Source organism: Cervus canadensis, chromosome 33 (assembly GCF_019320065.1).
Source record: "Cervus canadensis isolate Bull #8, Minnesota chromosome 33, ASM1932006v1, whole genome shotgun sequence".
Classification (NCBI taxonomy): domain Eukaryota; kingdom Metazoa; phylum Chordata; class Mammalia; order Artiodactyla; family Cervidae; genus Cervus; species Cervus canadensis.
Genome location: NC_057418.1, coordinates 6,557,179 through 6,571,547, shown reverse-complemented (window position 1 = coordinate 6,571,547; position 14,369 = coordinate 6,557,179). Strand labels below are relative to the sequence as shown.

The 14,369-nt window shown below is 37.5% G+C and overlaps 1 protein-coding gene across 1 annotated transcript; it reads right to left on the bottom strand.

The window, feature by feature from the left end:
• Positions 1 to 540: 540 nt before the first annotated feature.
• LOC122433829 (trace amine-associated receptor 7a-like) lies at positions 541 to 13,051 on the bottom strand. The gene is made up of 3 exons (XM_043456786.1): positions 12,183 to 13,051; positions 12,024 to 12,090; positions 541 to 735 (listed from the first exon to the last, which is right to left on the bottom strand). The coding sequence occupies exons 1-3, from the start codon at positions 13,049 to 13,051 to the stop codon at positions 541 to 543; spliced, it is 1,131 nt and encodes a 376-aa protein (XP_043312721.1).
• Between the last annotated feature and the right edge of the window lie 1,318 nt (positions 13,052 to 14,369).

Below are 14,369 nucleotides of genomic sequence, written 5' to 3'. Positions count from 1 at the left end.
TTTCTTTTCCTCCTTTCCTTACAAAGACTTTCACTCACTTCCAACTTGTCAAAAACTTCTCTATGATGACTTTCACTGTGCTATTGCTTTTCTTTTTTGCAATATAACTTATCAAATTGGCCAATATTAAAGAAGAGTTCACCAAACATAAAAATTAATATCTAAATAATCATAAATTTCATATCAATAATTTGAAAATTTTGAAATTAATTTGGTGATATATTGGGAGTTTGCCAATAACTATGGCATGAAATGCAGTGCTTGAAAGTGGTGTATTAAACTGGGGAAGAGAGATGGAACCTCAGTTTCAGTAGCATCACCTTTATACTTTACCTTCTTGATGATGTGAACTTCCTTGAGCATCTGATAGAAACATATTTCTTAACTCATGGTTGACACAGCGGTCATATTTTCCAGTTTCCTAGAATCTGAGCACCTACTCTGTTCTGTGAGTTAATTATTCTCTCTTCAGGCCTTGATTACCTGCCACGCCTTTTCTAACAAGCTTACCTTTTCTTCGCCTTCAGAAGTTTCCTTGTTTCATGTTCCCTGTTGGTGCCACGCATTCCTTGTCTTTCTTTGGACTCGGTTTGCTTTCATTGTGAGCAGCGTTCTTCTCGAATTCTGGTATTTCTGGACGTCCTGAAGGCCTCTGCCCCACACATCTGCCATCTCAGACTCCGTGCGATGCTCATATTTTGCATTTAGGAGGATGCTTTGTAACTGTGGGAAAAACTATGAACAAATTGTGAAATTACTGTAATAGTAGTTATCATTTTATGTCATAGTTTTCTTATTCCGTAAGGTTTTTAGTTTTAACTTCCAGTGTTGACAGAGGGCGATTTCCTGTCATTTATTTCCTATAAACTCTTTTGAGTTTATACATTGCCCGTGTTAAAAATGACACTGTCATTTAGGTTATTAGGAAAAATGGATAACTTAGAAATGTTGATGTGGTATAAAATTTCTTGAAAAAGTCTTAAGCATTTTGCGTCATGTAGTTCACAAAACCAAAACTGTTTTCTGCCTGATGTTAAGAGGCTAGAAGATAGCATAGTTTTTATAGTTTGAATTGGTGGAATCAGAATAGAAAATATGGACTACATTTTTTAAACTTAAAAAAAATATAGAGCCATGACAAAGAAAAAAAGACAAACTTAGAAGCTATTGGTGGCACACGTGATGAAAAAAGTGTTAGTAACTTGAAAATGTAAAAGCTTGGATTTCTCTGGTGGTCCAGAGAAACCATGTTTTAACCATGGTTAAAACTCCATGCTTCCAATATAGGGGGTCAATTTCTGGTCTGGGAAGTTAAAAAAAAATGTAAAAGCCTTTTACAAAACAGACAGATAAAGACAAACATCCCACTAAACAAATAAATATGCAATTTTACAGAAATGTGGCTAATAAATACATTAAAAGGTCAAGTGTGCAAATAATCAAATAATGCTAAAAAATATAATAGAGTTTCAGATTGCAAAATGGCAAACTTTAAATGACTCAATAATATCTTTTAATAATTAGAGAGTGGGAAATGAGCACTCTCATGAGAGCTGATTATGCTTATATACATTTAAGGGAAAAAAAATTTAGGATTTTCTTTCTGAGAAGGGTTAAGATATTTATGTAAAATTTCAAATTATCTATGCCACTTGACTCTATAATTCTGTTTCTGGCAAGTAATCATAAGAAAAGAGTCAGGCAAGTAAACGAACATGATAAGGATATTCATTGTATACCTCTCAATTACTAACTGGAGAAGAATGTAGATCATTATGGGGTAAATTAAGTAAATATGGTCCACCTATGCAGCAGAATGTTACAAAGCCGAGAAAAAGCTCTGAGAAGTTCTGTATCAGTTCACATAAAAAGGCAACCACAATCTATTTTTTGACTCAAAACAAAACCAGAAAACTGTGAACCAGATTATAAACAGCATATGCAATATGCCCCCCATATATATTTTATATATACCTCTATATGCTTGTACAAGGTCTAACTTTATGTATAATGGACAGTGTGTGTATACGGGGGATCTAATTTATAATTTATCTCTATAGGTTCAATAATTGTGATGAAATAAATATATGAAAATTGATATTACCATACACTTCTCTATTCTTATCTATGCATTTGGGTTAGGTTTATGTGTTTATTTCTTTCATTGTAGGTGACTGTCTTTTCAGTATGTATCTCTGATATATTATCTTCTTACCGAATGAAATTAAATAGTAGCTGCATGGGAAGAGTTAAGAGACCATATTTTAAAGTGATGTAAATATTTTAGGAGTTATAATATATCTCAGTGTTGTTAAAGTGCTTAAAACATTTTTTTTTTGGTAGAAGTACTTTAAGATGCTCCAACTCTTCCTCTTTAACATTAATCAGAAGCTGTATTCAGAAGCTGTGGATGCTACCAAGAGTCATTCTTCTAACTTCTATTTGTGTTTCATTTCTGCTCTTTATGTCATTTCTTGAAAAGCGATAAACAGTGATAGTAGATGTGTTGGGTATAAGATGGGGGAGATCTCATCTCCTAATACAGGAAGGCAGAGTCTCTAGAGAATCCTTGCACAGAGGTTTGAATCAGAAAGCACTAAGGACAAATCCTGGCTTTGTGACCTTGGACAACTTCCATAACCTCTTCCAGCTGCAGATTTTTCGCCCCTCATATGGGAATAGTATTACCTCCATATAGAGCTGTATGAATTAGATAAGGTGGGAAAAGGACTTAAGTTATAGCTGGAGCTGAGTTACTATATAGTAACCAATAACATAGTATGGTAAAGTACTTGATAGTTGATAGATAATCATTAACAAAATAAAACATATGCAGAATCTTTTCTTCCAACTTCAACTTCTAAGGAATGATTAGAATGATGGTTACTGATATTTAAGGTGGGTGAGGAAGCAAGTGATGAAAGAAAAGTGAGAGCAAGTGAGAGGTAAACAGTGATTTGTAGCTGGCTTTCTAGAGCCAGTGAGACTGAAAGGCAGGCGGCAGGGATCAGATACCCAAATTGGAGAGATTTCGGGTGTTGGTAAAAGTCCACATCCTGAAATTCCAAAAGCAAGAATACTGGAAGTTAGTGTCTGATTAATTCAGTGACAAACACTGACATGAAGTTATTTCTAGTTTTTATTTCTGACCAGCCTGTCTGAAGGTTCATGCTTTGCTGCAGAGATAACAGTGTTGATGAAAAATGCTTCACATACTTCACCAGTACATTCAAAATATTTAACGGAAGTGCCTTTTTCAATTAAAAAAAAAAATTCCAATTTCCAGAAGTCCCAAGGGTTTCAGATAAAAGATTGTAGCTTGTAGATTATAAGTCCTAGGCTACAACTGAGGTGAGGTGGCAGTGATATCCTGAAAGGAAAGAATTTTATGGAGGCAGCTTCAGCGTGTGGACAGAACACAGAGTTCACTCAGTCTGCCCAGGACTGTCTCCAGACTCTCCCTAACTTTGTAACCTCCGAGGCCTCAGTATTCTCAGCTGTGAAATGGGGATAATAATGCTAGTTCCATTGGAGGCTTACTGTGATGACTATTGAGGTAAGCATTTTTAAAGCACATGGCATAGAACTTAATACAGCAAGTGTTTATGTTTTAAGTATGGTAAATACTGAGAGTAGAACTAGAGAGAATGACAGAGTGCTGGGTATTAAAATTAAGGAGCAAAAATAGAAAGAAGGATGTGTTGACGGTATTGGAGAGAGGCAAGACTGGTAGAGTGTAATGACCTTGGGGGGACTGGGGAGGATGGAGGGTGAATGCTCCACCACCACGAGGAATACAGAGGATGCTCCTTCATTCTCTCTGCCACCAAAGAGCAGAGTCCTCAGGTGAAGACCAGGTTCCTAAAAGTTACAGAGCACCTACATAGAAGGAAACATGTGTGTAAAGTTATACCTCAGTATTTACTCTTTGTAATACTGTCTTTTAATCTTAATTCAGTTATGTTGAAATGCCACTCTGGGAATCAGTGCTGAACTATGGCAAACTTTTCATTGGTCAGAAGGAAAAAATGAGAAAAAAAAAAGAACAGTGAGACACGTGTCTCATAATGGAAAGTTTATTCAATTTACAAGACTGTTGTTTCTTCTTAGATTATGTTCTTCCTGATTTTTGGTATTAAATCACTTTTATAAAATTACGGGAAAGGGCATGAACATTGTTCCCACAGCTATTATTGCTGCTTATCATTATTTGGCAAGTTAAAATTGGGTAATTATCTCTTGGTTCCCCTAATTTTTATCAATTTTTAATTTCTGAAGCTCAAATTTCTTGGAACCAGTTTCCTAACATTAGTATTTTTAATAGCCAAGGTGGTGTTTTCAGCAGGTAAGCCTTTTATTATGCCCCTCAGACAAACCAGGGCAACACTGGTCAATTTCAAACATTACACTCAGTGAAGTAACAATGAGGAGGAATAAACTTAACATGCTCCCAGGGAAGAAGGAGTCCAAGAAACCAGCTGCATAGGAAAAGCAACCTGAAAAGGAAAGAACTGTCCTGCATTTTTCCACTTTTTTTTTTTTTTTGCTACAACTCTGAAGTATATTAAAGGAATCTAGGTTCTTTTACACTTTCATCTTTGGAGTTAGCCTCTAAAGAGAACTTGTGTCATGTTGAGATGAAATGTGAATTGGAGGCTCTTCCTAAGACCATTTTAGGTAAATGCATTTGCATCAGATAAAGATCAAGATTAGGCAGCAGTCAAGTTTCTCAGGGGATTATAGACTAACACTAGGCAGGATTTGGAGTCAAACTTCAGTTGTCTTGCATCATCTACAGTTTTCAGTCTCATATCTACATTAGACCTTTGTTTATAGGCTTTGAACTTCTCTAAGACATTCCTCAAATTAAAGTCTGTCTAATAAACAAATTCCCCAATGGCTAAGAATGTGAGATATTCCTCAGTTATGATGAAAGTGGGAGAAAGATGCATTAACGATGCTCTGTGGTCTTTCCAGTGCCCAAAGTCAGAAACTTGCTAATAAGAAGGGGAGAGACATATTTTGTACTCTTGTCTCTTCAGATTAGAGTCAAGAGGTAACCAAACACAAAGCAGGGTCAGAGTGTTAGACTATAAATAAACAGCCCTAGGCATTGGCCACTTTGATCAATATATCTAATTTACAGTCTAAGCAGTTCTTCAAGTTGGTGCCTTACTGAATCAGTTCTTACCTTGATTCACCATACAGTCCATTTGTATTTAACAAGTATTTCTTAGAAATGTGTATAACTTGAAATAGATCACCAGCCCAGGTTGGATGCATGAGACAAGTGCTCGGGGCTGGTGCACTGGGAATCCCCAGAGGGATGGGGTGGAGAGGGAGGTGGGAGGGGGGATTGGGATGGGAAATACATGTAAATCCATGGCTGATTCATGTCAATGTATGGCAAAAAAGACCACTACAATATTGTAAAGTAATTAGCCTCCAACTAATAAAAATAAATGGGAAAAAAAAAAAGAAATGTGTATAACTGCTTATGGACCACTTTGGGGGTGAGAAACTGTACAAAATTAAATTTCTCCCATCACAGCCCAGTGTGGGTAACATATCTTCCTTCTTTATCCCTTCACTAGATCTCAGGCAGACCCCAGAGCTGTCCAGTCACTCTGCGTGTTAAAAATTTCCATTTTGATCTACACTAATTTAAACCCATGATCTCTTTCAAATCAAGTATCTGCATTCTCGCTGAACCCAGACTAGCCAAGCCTCAGTTTAAAACTCTGGATTTTAGGGAATGGCATGTCTGATCAATTATTCCTTACCTCGCCCTCCTTTTCTGCTCTACCCCATAGACAGAAGAGAAGAAGAAAAAGAGCACAATCATTCTGTGCCCAGTTTGGTTCCTTGGAACCTTCATTCAGTGGCCATGACCTCTGTGTATGAGCTTCTAACAGCATCCCACTCCTGCATCACATATCTGGGGGCCGCAGGCATCCCTGCAGGACGCATCCCACCCCAGCTGCCTCGTCCTTGAGATCAGTGCTGGTTTGGCCTTTCCAGCCTCCTCCTCAAGTCCTGTGGGATGTGCCTGACTCACCCTGAAGTGGGAGGCCTGAGGAAGGGCCAAATCAGACTGGCCTCCCCCTGGTCTCCAGACCTCATGAAACTGATGCATCTTTGGCACCTGAATCATTGACAGTATGGTCTTCTCTCCCCACTGGCCCATTTCTCCTCCCAGGCATCTCTCTCCATTTCTACTTTTCTCTGCTTAACATGGCTTTCCAGGTGGTGTTAGTGGTAAAGAACCCACCTGCCAATGCAGGAGATGTAAGAGACGCAGGTTCAATCCCTGGGCGCAGAAGAACCCTTGGAGGAGGGCCTGGCAACCCACTCCAATATTCTTGCCTGGAGAATCCCACAGACAGACGAGACTGGTGGGCTACAGTCTACAGGGTCGAAAAGAGTCGGACACGACTGAGGCGACTTAGCATGCACGGACTACTTTTACAAACATAAAGCAGGTCAGCAAACAATTGAAGAAGCAGATTTAAAGAGGTAGCCCAGCTTGAATCATCTGGCCAGTACCTTCTTCACTGGAGTAGTTTCCTGAACAAAGGACCCCAGAAGAAAAGTCTGCCTGGAGAGATTCTAAGGAGAAGTCAAGAGAGGTCAGCTGGAGGGGTTCACCCCATGTTAGGGAACTGAACAGTGGGTGGACTTCCCCGAAAGAAGCCACATGTATACCTCATCACTGAGCCTACAGTTGGGCTTCTGTCACAATGAAGACATTGGTCATCAAGACCATGACGCTACAAGGCCTGAGAACAGCTTTCTTGTCTTTATTAGTATTCTCTTTGTTCTTCTTCCATCCTGGAGGTTGGTTGGGGCTCCAAGTAGACACTGGGAGTGAAAGGAAGAGGCCTAGGCCTGGATGGCACTGACTGGGGTAGGAAAGATAAGATGACTTAACAGGATGTGATTTTAAAGTTTTACTGTGAATTAGACCTTATCATGACTTCATAAACTTTGGAAATTGAATGGAAAGTAGTAATACCTTTCCACCTTTCTTAAAAGGTGGAGAAGGGAGAATCAATAGAGTAGATTTGCCTGCTCTAGGAGATAAATAGTAAAGTTTTTTTATGTTTGTGATGCACCAAGTTCAGACTGTCCCAAATCTAGTGACATATTCGATGGGCCAGACTTCCTAATCAGACTAGAAGGAAGGATGAAGCTAATGACTACAGTTCTGTTCCTTCATGCTTTTCCTGAATAATTTGAAACTTCTTCTCATCATCCCATTATACATTTTCAGAAATCTCATTTATTTCTTAGAAAGTAAATAATAATTATTTAAACAATCACTCAGTACTTCTGAGTACATTCTTAATTTTCCCTTATTTAAGTTTTCATGATCAAAAGTAAATGTACTGTTGATGAAGTGCTCTTCAAAAAGTGACCACTTGATTTCTGGGTCAGTATTTAGGGCTGAGATTTCAAAACATGAAAAGATCAATCTGCTAAGACATGAGCAAGGACTGGTCAGAAAGGATGCTCTTTTGAGAGGTAGTTAATCTGTGGAGATGCCCACCTTTGCTTTTGATTGATCTTTCATTGTTGGATCATGTCAAGGCTTGAGAGGTGTAGGAGGCTCAGGTCAACAGATATTTACCAACCAGCATTTAAGCATTTCATCATTTTCACAATGGAATGGTTGAATTGGTACATAACATCTAAAGACTAGCCCTATCAAGATAAGTGAGCCTATAATTTACTTACTTCTGAAATCCCAGTAAGATACCCTAAAGAGTATCTCTGAAAGATAAAAATGAGATAGGGTCAAACAGATGGAAAACCCTAGGGACAGAAAATACAACCCACATTAAACACAGTGAAGTTTGTAAGAAAGGTAAGAGAAATATTCTTTCCACAGGACCTGGGAGAAATTCTTAATCCCAGAAAAAAACAGTCAAAGAATGAGCACAAGAAAATAATAAAAATGATTCTAGAAAAAGTTTTCTCTGGGCTAAAGAATCTAAACTCCAAATGCAAATGCTTACCAACTACAAACAGAAAAAATAAAACAAAAAATACAGGCACTAAATATAAACAAATATAAAGAGAAGTTCCTAAAAATTCCTAGGAACAGAGGCCTGGAATGAATACCATACTGGGACCAAGCTTCTCATCAGTACACTAGGTCCAAGAAGACAATGGAGTTATGCTTTTGAAGTTGCAAGATAATTTATTTTTGGAAATATAATTCTTGTGAAAATTAAAACTGTAATTGAAATCCTATAAAAAATTGTTTTAACTTTTTGGAATTGTTGTTCAATTGCCAAGTCATGCCCGCCTCTTCATGACCCCAGGGACTGCAGCACACCAGACTTCTCTATCCCTCATTATTTCCCAGAGTTTGCCCAAGTTCATGTCCAATGAATTGGTGATACCATTCAACCATCTCATCTTCTGTCACCCTCTTCTCCTTTTGCCTCAAATAAGAGGTAATATATAATGGATAATTACAGATAGTATACATTTCTATATACTATAATATACAATATGGTGGTTCAGATGGTAAGGAATCTACCTTCAATGCAGGAGACCCAGGTTCAATCCTTGGGTCAGGAATATCCCCTGGAAATGGAAATGGCTACCCACTCCTGTATTCTTGCCTGGAGAATTGCATGGGCAGAGGAGCCTGGTGGGTTACAGTCCTTGGGGTCGCAAAGAGTCAGACACAACTGAGTGACTAACATTTTCACCTTTCACAATATAACAAATGTTTTATTATATTAAATTATAAGTCATATTACACATGATTATATAACAAATTTGTAAATAAAACTTGCATTAGTATAAAATAGAGCAAGAAATAGATGGTCATGGATCATCAGAACCAGGCAAGACAAATCTAGGGAAGTAGGGATGAGGCAATTCTTAGAAAGGAGACCTTGTGCCAAGACTAGGGCGAAGAGGGGATGAAAGATTTGTTGGCTTCCCAGCAAGGCCCAATCCATCCAGACACCTGCTGGAGGGGGGCCAAGCCCCCTTCTGTGAATTCACGAGACTCTGGCTATCTTGCTCAAGTCACTTAAGTTGTGACCTGCATCTAGAAAGGGATGGTTCAAACCAAACTTCAGTCAACAGGTGCGATGAGTAAACAAATTGTGCTCAATTCACACAGTGAAATGCTACCCCAATATCACAAAGAAAAAAGACTAAAATACTGATTCATGCTTTGACATGGATTATTCTCCAAATTACTATGCAGAGTGAAATAATTCAGACAAAAATGAGTATATATAAGGTATAGCTGTATTTATATAAAATGCTAGAAGTACAAACTAGCATAGCGTGACATAAAGCGGATCAGCGGCTGCCTGGGGATGGAGGAGGGCTGAGTGTGTAGGGGGGAGCAGGAAGGACATGGCAAAGGACATGAAGGAATTTGAGGAGATATGTATGTTCAGTCTTGATCTTGGTGGTGATTTTATAGGTGTCTACAAATGTCAAAGCTTATCAAATTGTATAGTTTAAATATGTTCAATTTATAGTTCATTATGAAAAATATTAAATTATGAGCTTCTCTATTAAAAAAAATTAAATATGGGGAGTTCCCTGGTGGTCCAGTGGTTAGGATTCAATGTTTTCATTTCCATGGCGTGGGTTCAAAACCTGATGGGCTAACTGAGATTTCTGTGAGCCATGCGGTGCAGCCAAGAAAAATTTAAAATTACTTAATTAATTATTTTAAAGGGATGGTTCAGAATAGATCATCTCAAAGTCACCTTCAGTTTTGTTATTTTGTACATTTATCACAGCAGACTAACAATTGAATGGACAAGAAACTGTGACCAGCTTGATTTTCTTGGTGTGCGAAGTTTTCTGTCTCTGATTTCACCTCCAAATGTCTGACAGAGAGGGATGCTCTTTCCAGAAGTATATCCCAATAACCACAAAATAAGTGTGAAGTGTCTGTAATTTGGATATCACAATAAGCACTATGATGCATAAAGAATTATTTCTTTTATATACTCATGCACATAAATGAGCAGAAGCTTGTGTTTTTAGAAAGAAAGTTATGAAATATTTACCAAAATAGAATGATATGTTGATCTGGGAAAGAAAGGAGTAAAGTTAAGTCATTTGTTAAATATATGTGAAAAGTGACTTAAAAAACAGAAAGACAAGTATAAAAGTATTAAACTATATGTTACAAGTGCTTATGTGAATCTATAAGCTTTAAGATATTCAGCAGATTTTGTAAGCACTTTGTAGCTTTTTCTATTTTTAAAATGGTCAGTATGATTTCTCTATAGCTTGTGGCACAGGATTACAGAAAGTTACTAAATTGAAAGCATTAAATCAAAATATACTGATGATTTTCAGTGTCGGAAGAGTTGTGTATAAACTAATACTAAGCAGTCTAGGGTGCCTTTAAATTATCTGTATCATCTTTAATCATAAAATGAAGATGAGGGAGTTTCACTCAAGCATAGTATATTCAGAAAAAATTCACTGTTTCAGGAAAGGCTTACCAGCTTAAAGCATTTGTTTAATAATAGAAATGATGTGCTAATATATTTCTGATTTATACCAATCAAGAAATTAAAAAAAAATAACAAGAATATTTTGATATGCATTCACTCTTGCCCCAAAGATATGATTCTCTGATTTTTAAATTTTGATATCTGATTACAACAAACCAAATGTTAGAAGAGAATCAAGCAATTAACTCACTCAGTGTATGGGACCCTCCAATCTTAGGACCAAGAACAAGTTTTCATGTCTGAAAAGCTGGTGAATGTTATACAAAGTGAATAGCTTAACTTATCCAATGTGAACTGCTTAAATTAATTCAGTTTCAAATCTGTGGGTCACACAAAACGTGTTTACCAGCCTCTCTATCATCATTTATCACCTTCATTTCACTTTTCTTTTCTTTTGGGTGTTTTTTAATTTGGACATTTCATGTGAATCGTTGAAAGCCCTTATAAATAATTTTGGTACATCTAATCACTATACTTTAATAAAATAAATGTTTAAAAAATAATATTTTGGTACAATGCAAAAGTGAACAAAAATTAATTTAAGATAAAGTACAGTCATGAGTGACAGTCTTAAAACCCATGTTCTAAACATATGTTAACTGGTAAAATTTCTGACCCAAAATGAAATTGTAGGAGTAGACTTAATCAGTATAAAGAAGCTTACTGAATAATCAAATACTGTTAATGACACCAATAACCTTTCCCATAGTAAATAATTAAATGGGTGTTATAGTCACTCTTTCTCTCTGGTTGATTTTACTGACTCTGAGATCTGAGATCGTATTTCTGGACCACAAATCTGAGCCCCTGACAGTGCGGAGTCACTACTTTGCCCTCCCTGAACCAGGATGTCTCTGAGTACGCCCCAGCCACATGTACATTTTAAAGGAAAAGTATTACAACCACAAAAATACAAAGAGAAGTAGTAACCAAGGACTGAACTATTATAAAGCAATAAAGGGGGGATTTAGAATAATAAAGACATAGGTTTTTTTTTTTTATACATTCTTTTTGGCTTCTCTGATAGCTCAGTTGGTAAAGAATCTGCAATTCAGGAGACCCTGGTTCGATTCCTGGGTAGGGAAGACCCACTGGAGAAGGGATAGGCTATCCACTTCAGTATTTTGACCTGTAGAGTTTGGGATGGCAAAGAGTCAGACACGACCGAACGACTTTCACTTTCTTTATATATTCTTTTAAATTTTCTCAAGAATGCTACAAAGGAGAGGTTATTAACTAGAGACATACAGTGATGTTCAGAGAGTGGAAGCAGCCCAAGATTGGTGTTAAGTTGCCATGTTTCTGGCTCCAAGGTCATGCTGTTTCCATTACATACACGGTTTTATGCTGTATACCAAAGGATGATGAAACTGAATTTAAGTGTTTGGGTCAAATTTGAAGCATAATTTATTTTACATTAGAAGAACTTAGACACATATGACTAAATTTTCTACCCAGCATGTGTTCACTGTGAATCTACTATCAATTTCTCAATCTAAAATGTAGACTTACGGAGAAAATAAATTTACTGTTGAGGAATTCTCTCTCAAGACTTTGCCAGTGACAATGAGTTTGATGGCTTTTCGAAACCAAGGATAAAAGAAAGCATAAATCAAGGGGTTCATAGCTGAGTTATAATAAGCAATCCAAACCAGTATTTCACAAACATACGTGGGAGTGATGAAACCTAGGAAGGCGTCAGTGATGGAATCTAGGAAGTAAGGCAGCCAGGAGACCAGAAACGCCAGCACTGCGACGCCCAGCGTTCTTGCAGCCTTTCTCTCCCTCTTGGCCACTCTGCCTTGGTAGCTGTCTGAGCATCGCCCAGTCTCATTGCTCAGACTCTCAATTTGTCTAGCCTGGTGTTTAGCAATGAGGAAAATCTTGGAGTACAGAACTACCATCACAAGGGTGGGGATGAAAAATAAAAGGAAATTCACCAATACCCAACTCTGATTGACTGCAATTTGACAGCCTCCCACACAGGTGAGAGCACTTACTAGATCCTCCAGGCCAGCTGCATTTGCTCCTGTGCCAAGAAGGGAAAAAGTGTAAATAATGGGAAAGAACCAGGAGAAGGCAATACACAAGCCAGAAACAGACACAGTGACCCTGGCTGGATAGACCAGGGGGTCAGAGACGGCAATGTACCTGTCCAGAGAGATAAAGCACAAGTGGTAGATGGAAGCGTAACAGAATGAGCCTTCAAAACAAGAGTGGAGTTGACAGTAACTCTTCCCAAAGTACCAGCAGCTCTCCACGGACCTCACTGTGCTGAAGGGCATCACAGTCACTCCCACCAAGAAGTCTGCACAGGCCAGGGAGGCGATCAAGAAATTGGTTGGAGAATGTAGCTGCTTGAAGTGGAGAATGGAAATCATTACCAGGAGATTTCCAAATACAGCCAGCACAGTTCCAAAGATGAACACCGTGTAGAGGATGAGGCGGGGACCTGGCGAGTAGGGGGTTTTCACACAGGATCCGTTCAGGTGCTCGTAGCAGAGCGGCACGGCTGCAACGCCGGGTGAGCTGCTGTTCATGATGCTGCTGCCCGTAGCTCGTAACATCTGCAGAAGTTCTGCCCCTTTTCAGTCACACAAAATAGAGCAGTTTATATTTCTGGTGGAGACAAAAGATTTCGTTGCACTGATTACCTTTGTTATAGTTACCAAACATTATCCCCATCACATGTCATATATCCGTATCAATCTGTGAATGTATGAAATAACAATATATTCCATTCAAATGTCCATAAATCTTACCTATTATTTTTCTTATAATTTAGAATGTAATTTGAAACAGTAGTCTAAATCAAATAAGAATTTAACAGAAAATAAATATTTCAAATATGCTTTGCCACAAAAGATTTCTTGCCTTACAATTCATCGACAATTGTTTATTACCTGATCTATATATGGAGAATGTTCCTCTTTGCCAAAGGTAGTAAATGTGTGTAATTTATTATTCATTGGTTACCTTTTGCTACCCAACCACCCTCCCCAGACTGTCTAAAGAGTTAATGACAAAACCCCCCAGGAAGCACAGCCAAATCCCATGTCCAAAATTATCCACAGTGGAGTCCCTATACCGCAAGGTGTGAAGAAGAAACTTACACTTAATAATCTCTAGTTAAAATTTATTGTGTCATGCATGGATACAAGGAAAACTCAAGAAAAACAAAGGAACATTCTCACTCAAAAAAAAAGATACAAACTGAAGCCAAATACATATTAAAAGATGATACATCTTGATTAGAGTGTAAGCAAAGAATGGAATTTTTTCTTTAACAATTCTATAATTCATCATTTTAACAGATTAGAATTCTATGACCATCCAATGAAATGCAGAAATGCGTTTGATAAATTTTACCTTTTATTCACTGCTAAAAGAAAAAATTCTTAGCTAACTTAAAAACAAGAGATCTTTTGTATCTGAAGATACAAAAGGATATAAAAGGATCTATCACATATGATATACCCAGCAGTGGAATTTGAGAGAATTCTCCTTAATATGAGGCAAAAGGCAAAGATGCTTCAGTGGGAGAAGATTTATAGGGTATAAGTCATTGCAAGACATCCATAAATTCACCTGCATTCCATTCATTCATGTAGGCAACATTCATATATGTTTATTTATTTAGAATTTATTTGGGTCAAGAGTCTTAAAGATAGGACAGTACACAAGAAACATCCCCTGCCCTTAAAGGGGGTCTTCATGTAATATGAGAGATAGACAGAAAATACCAATAATAATGTGCTTCAAGCTAAAATTAACACATATGAAAGACAAAAAGTGATGAGAAAAAGAACAAAGCAGGAAGTATCATGTTTCTTGACTTCAAATGATACTGCGAAGCTA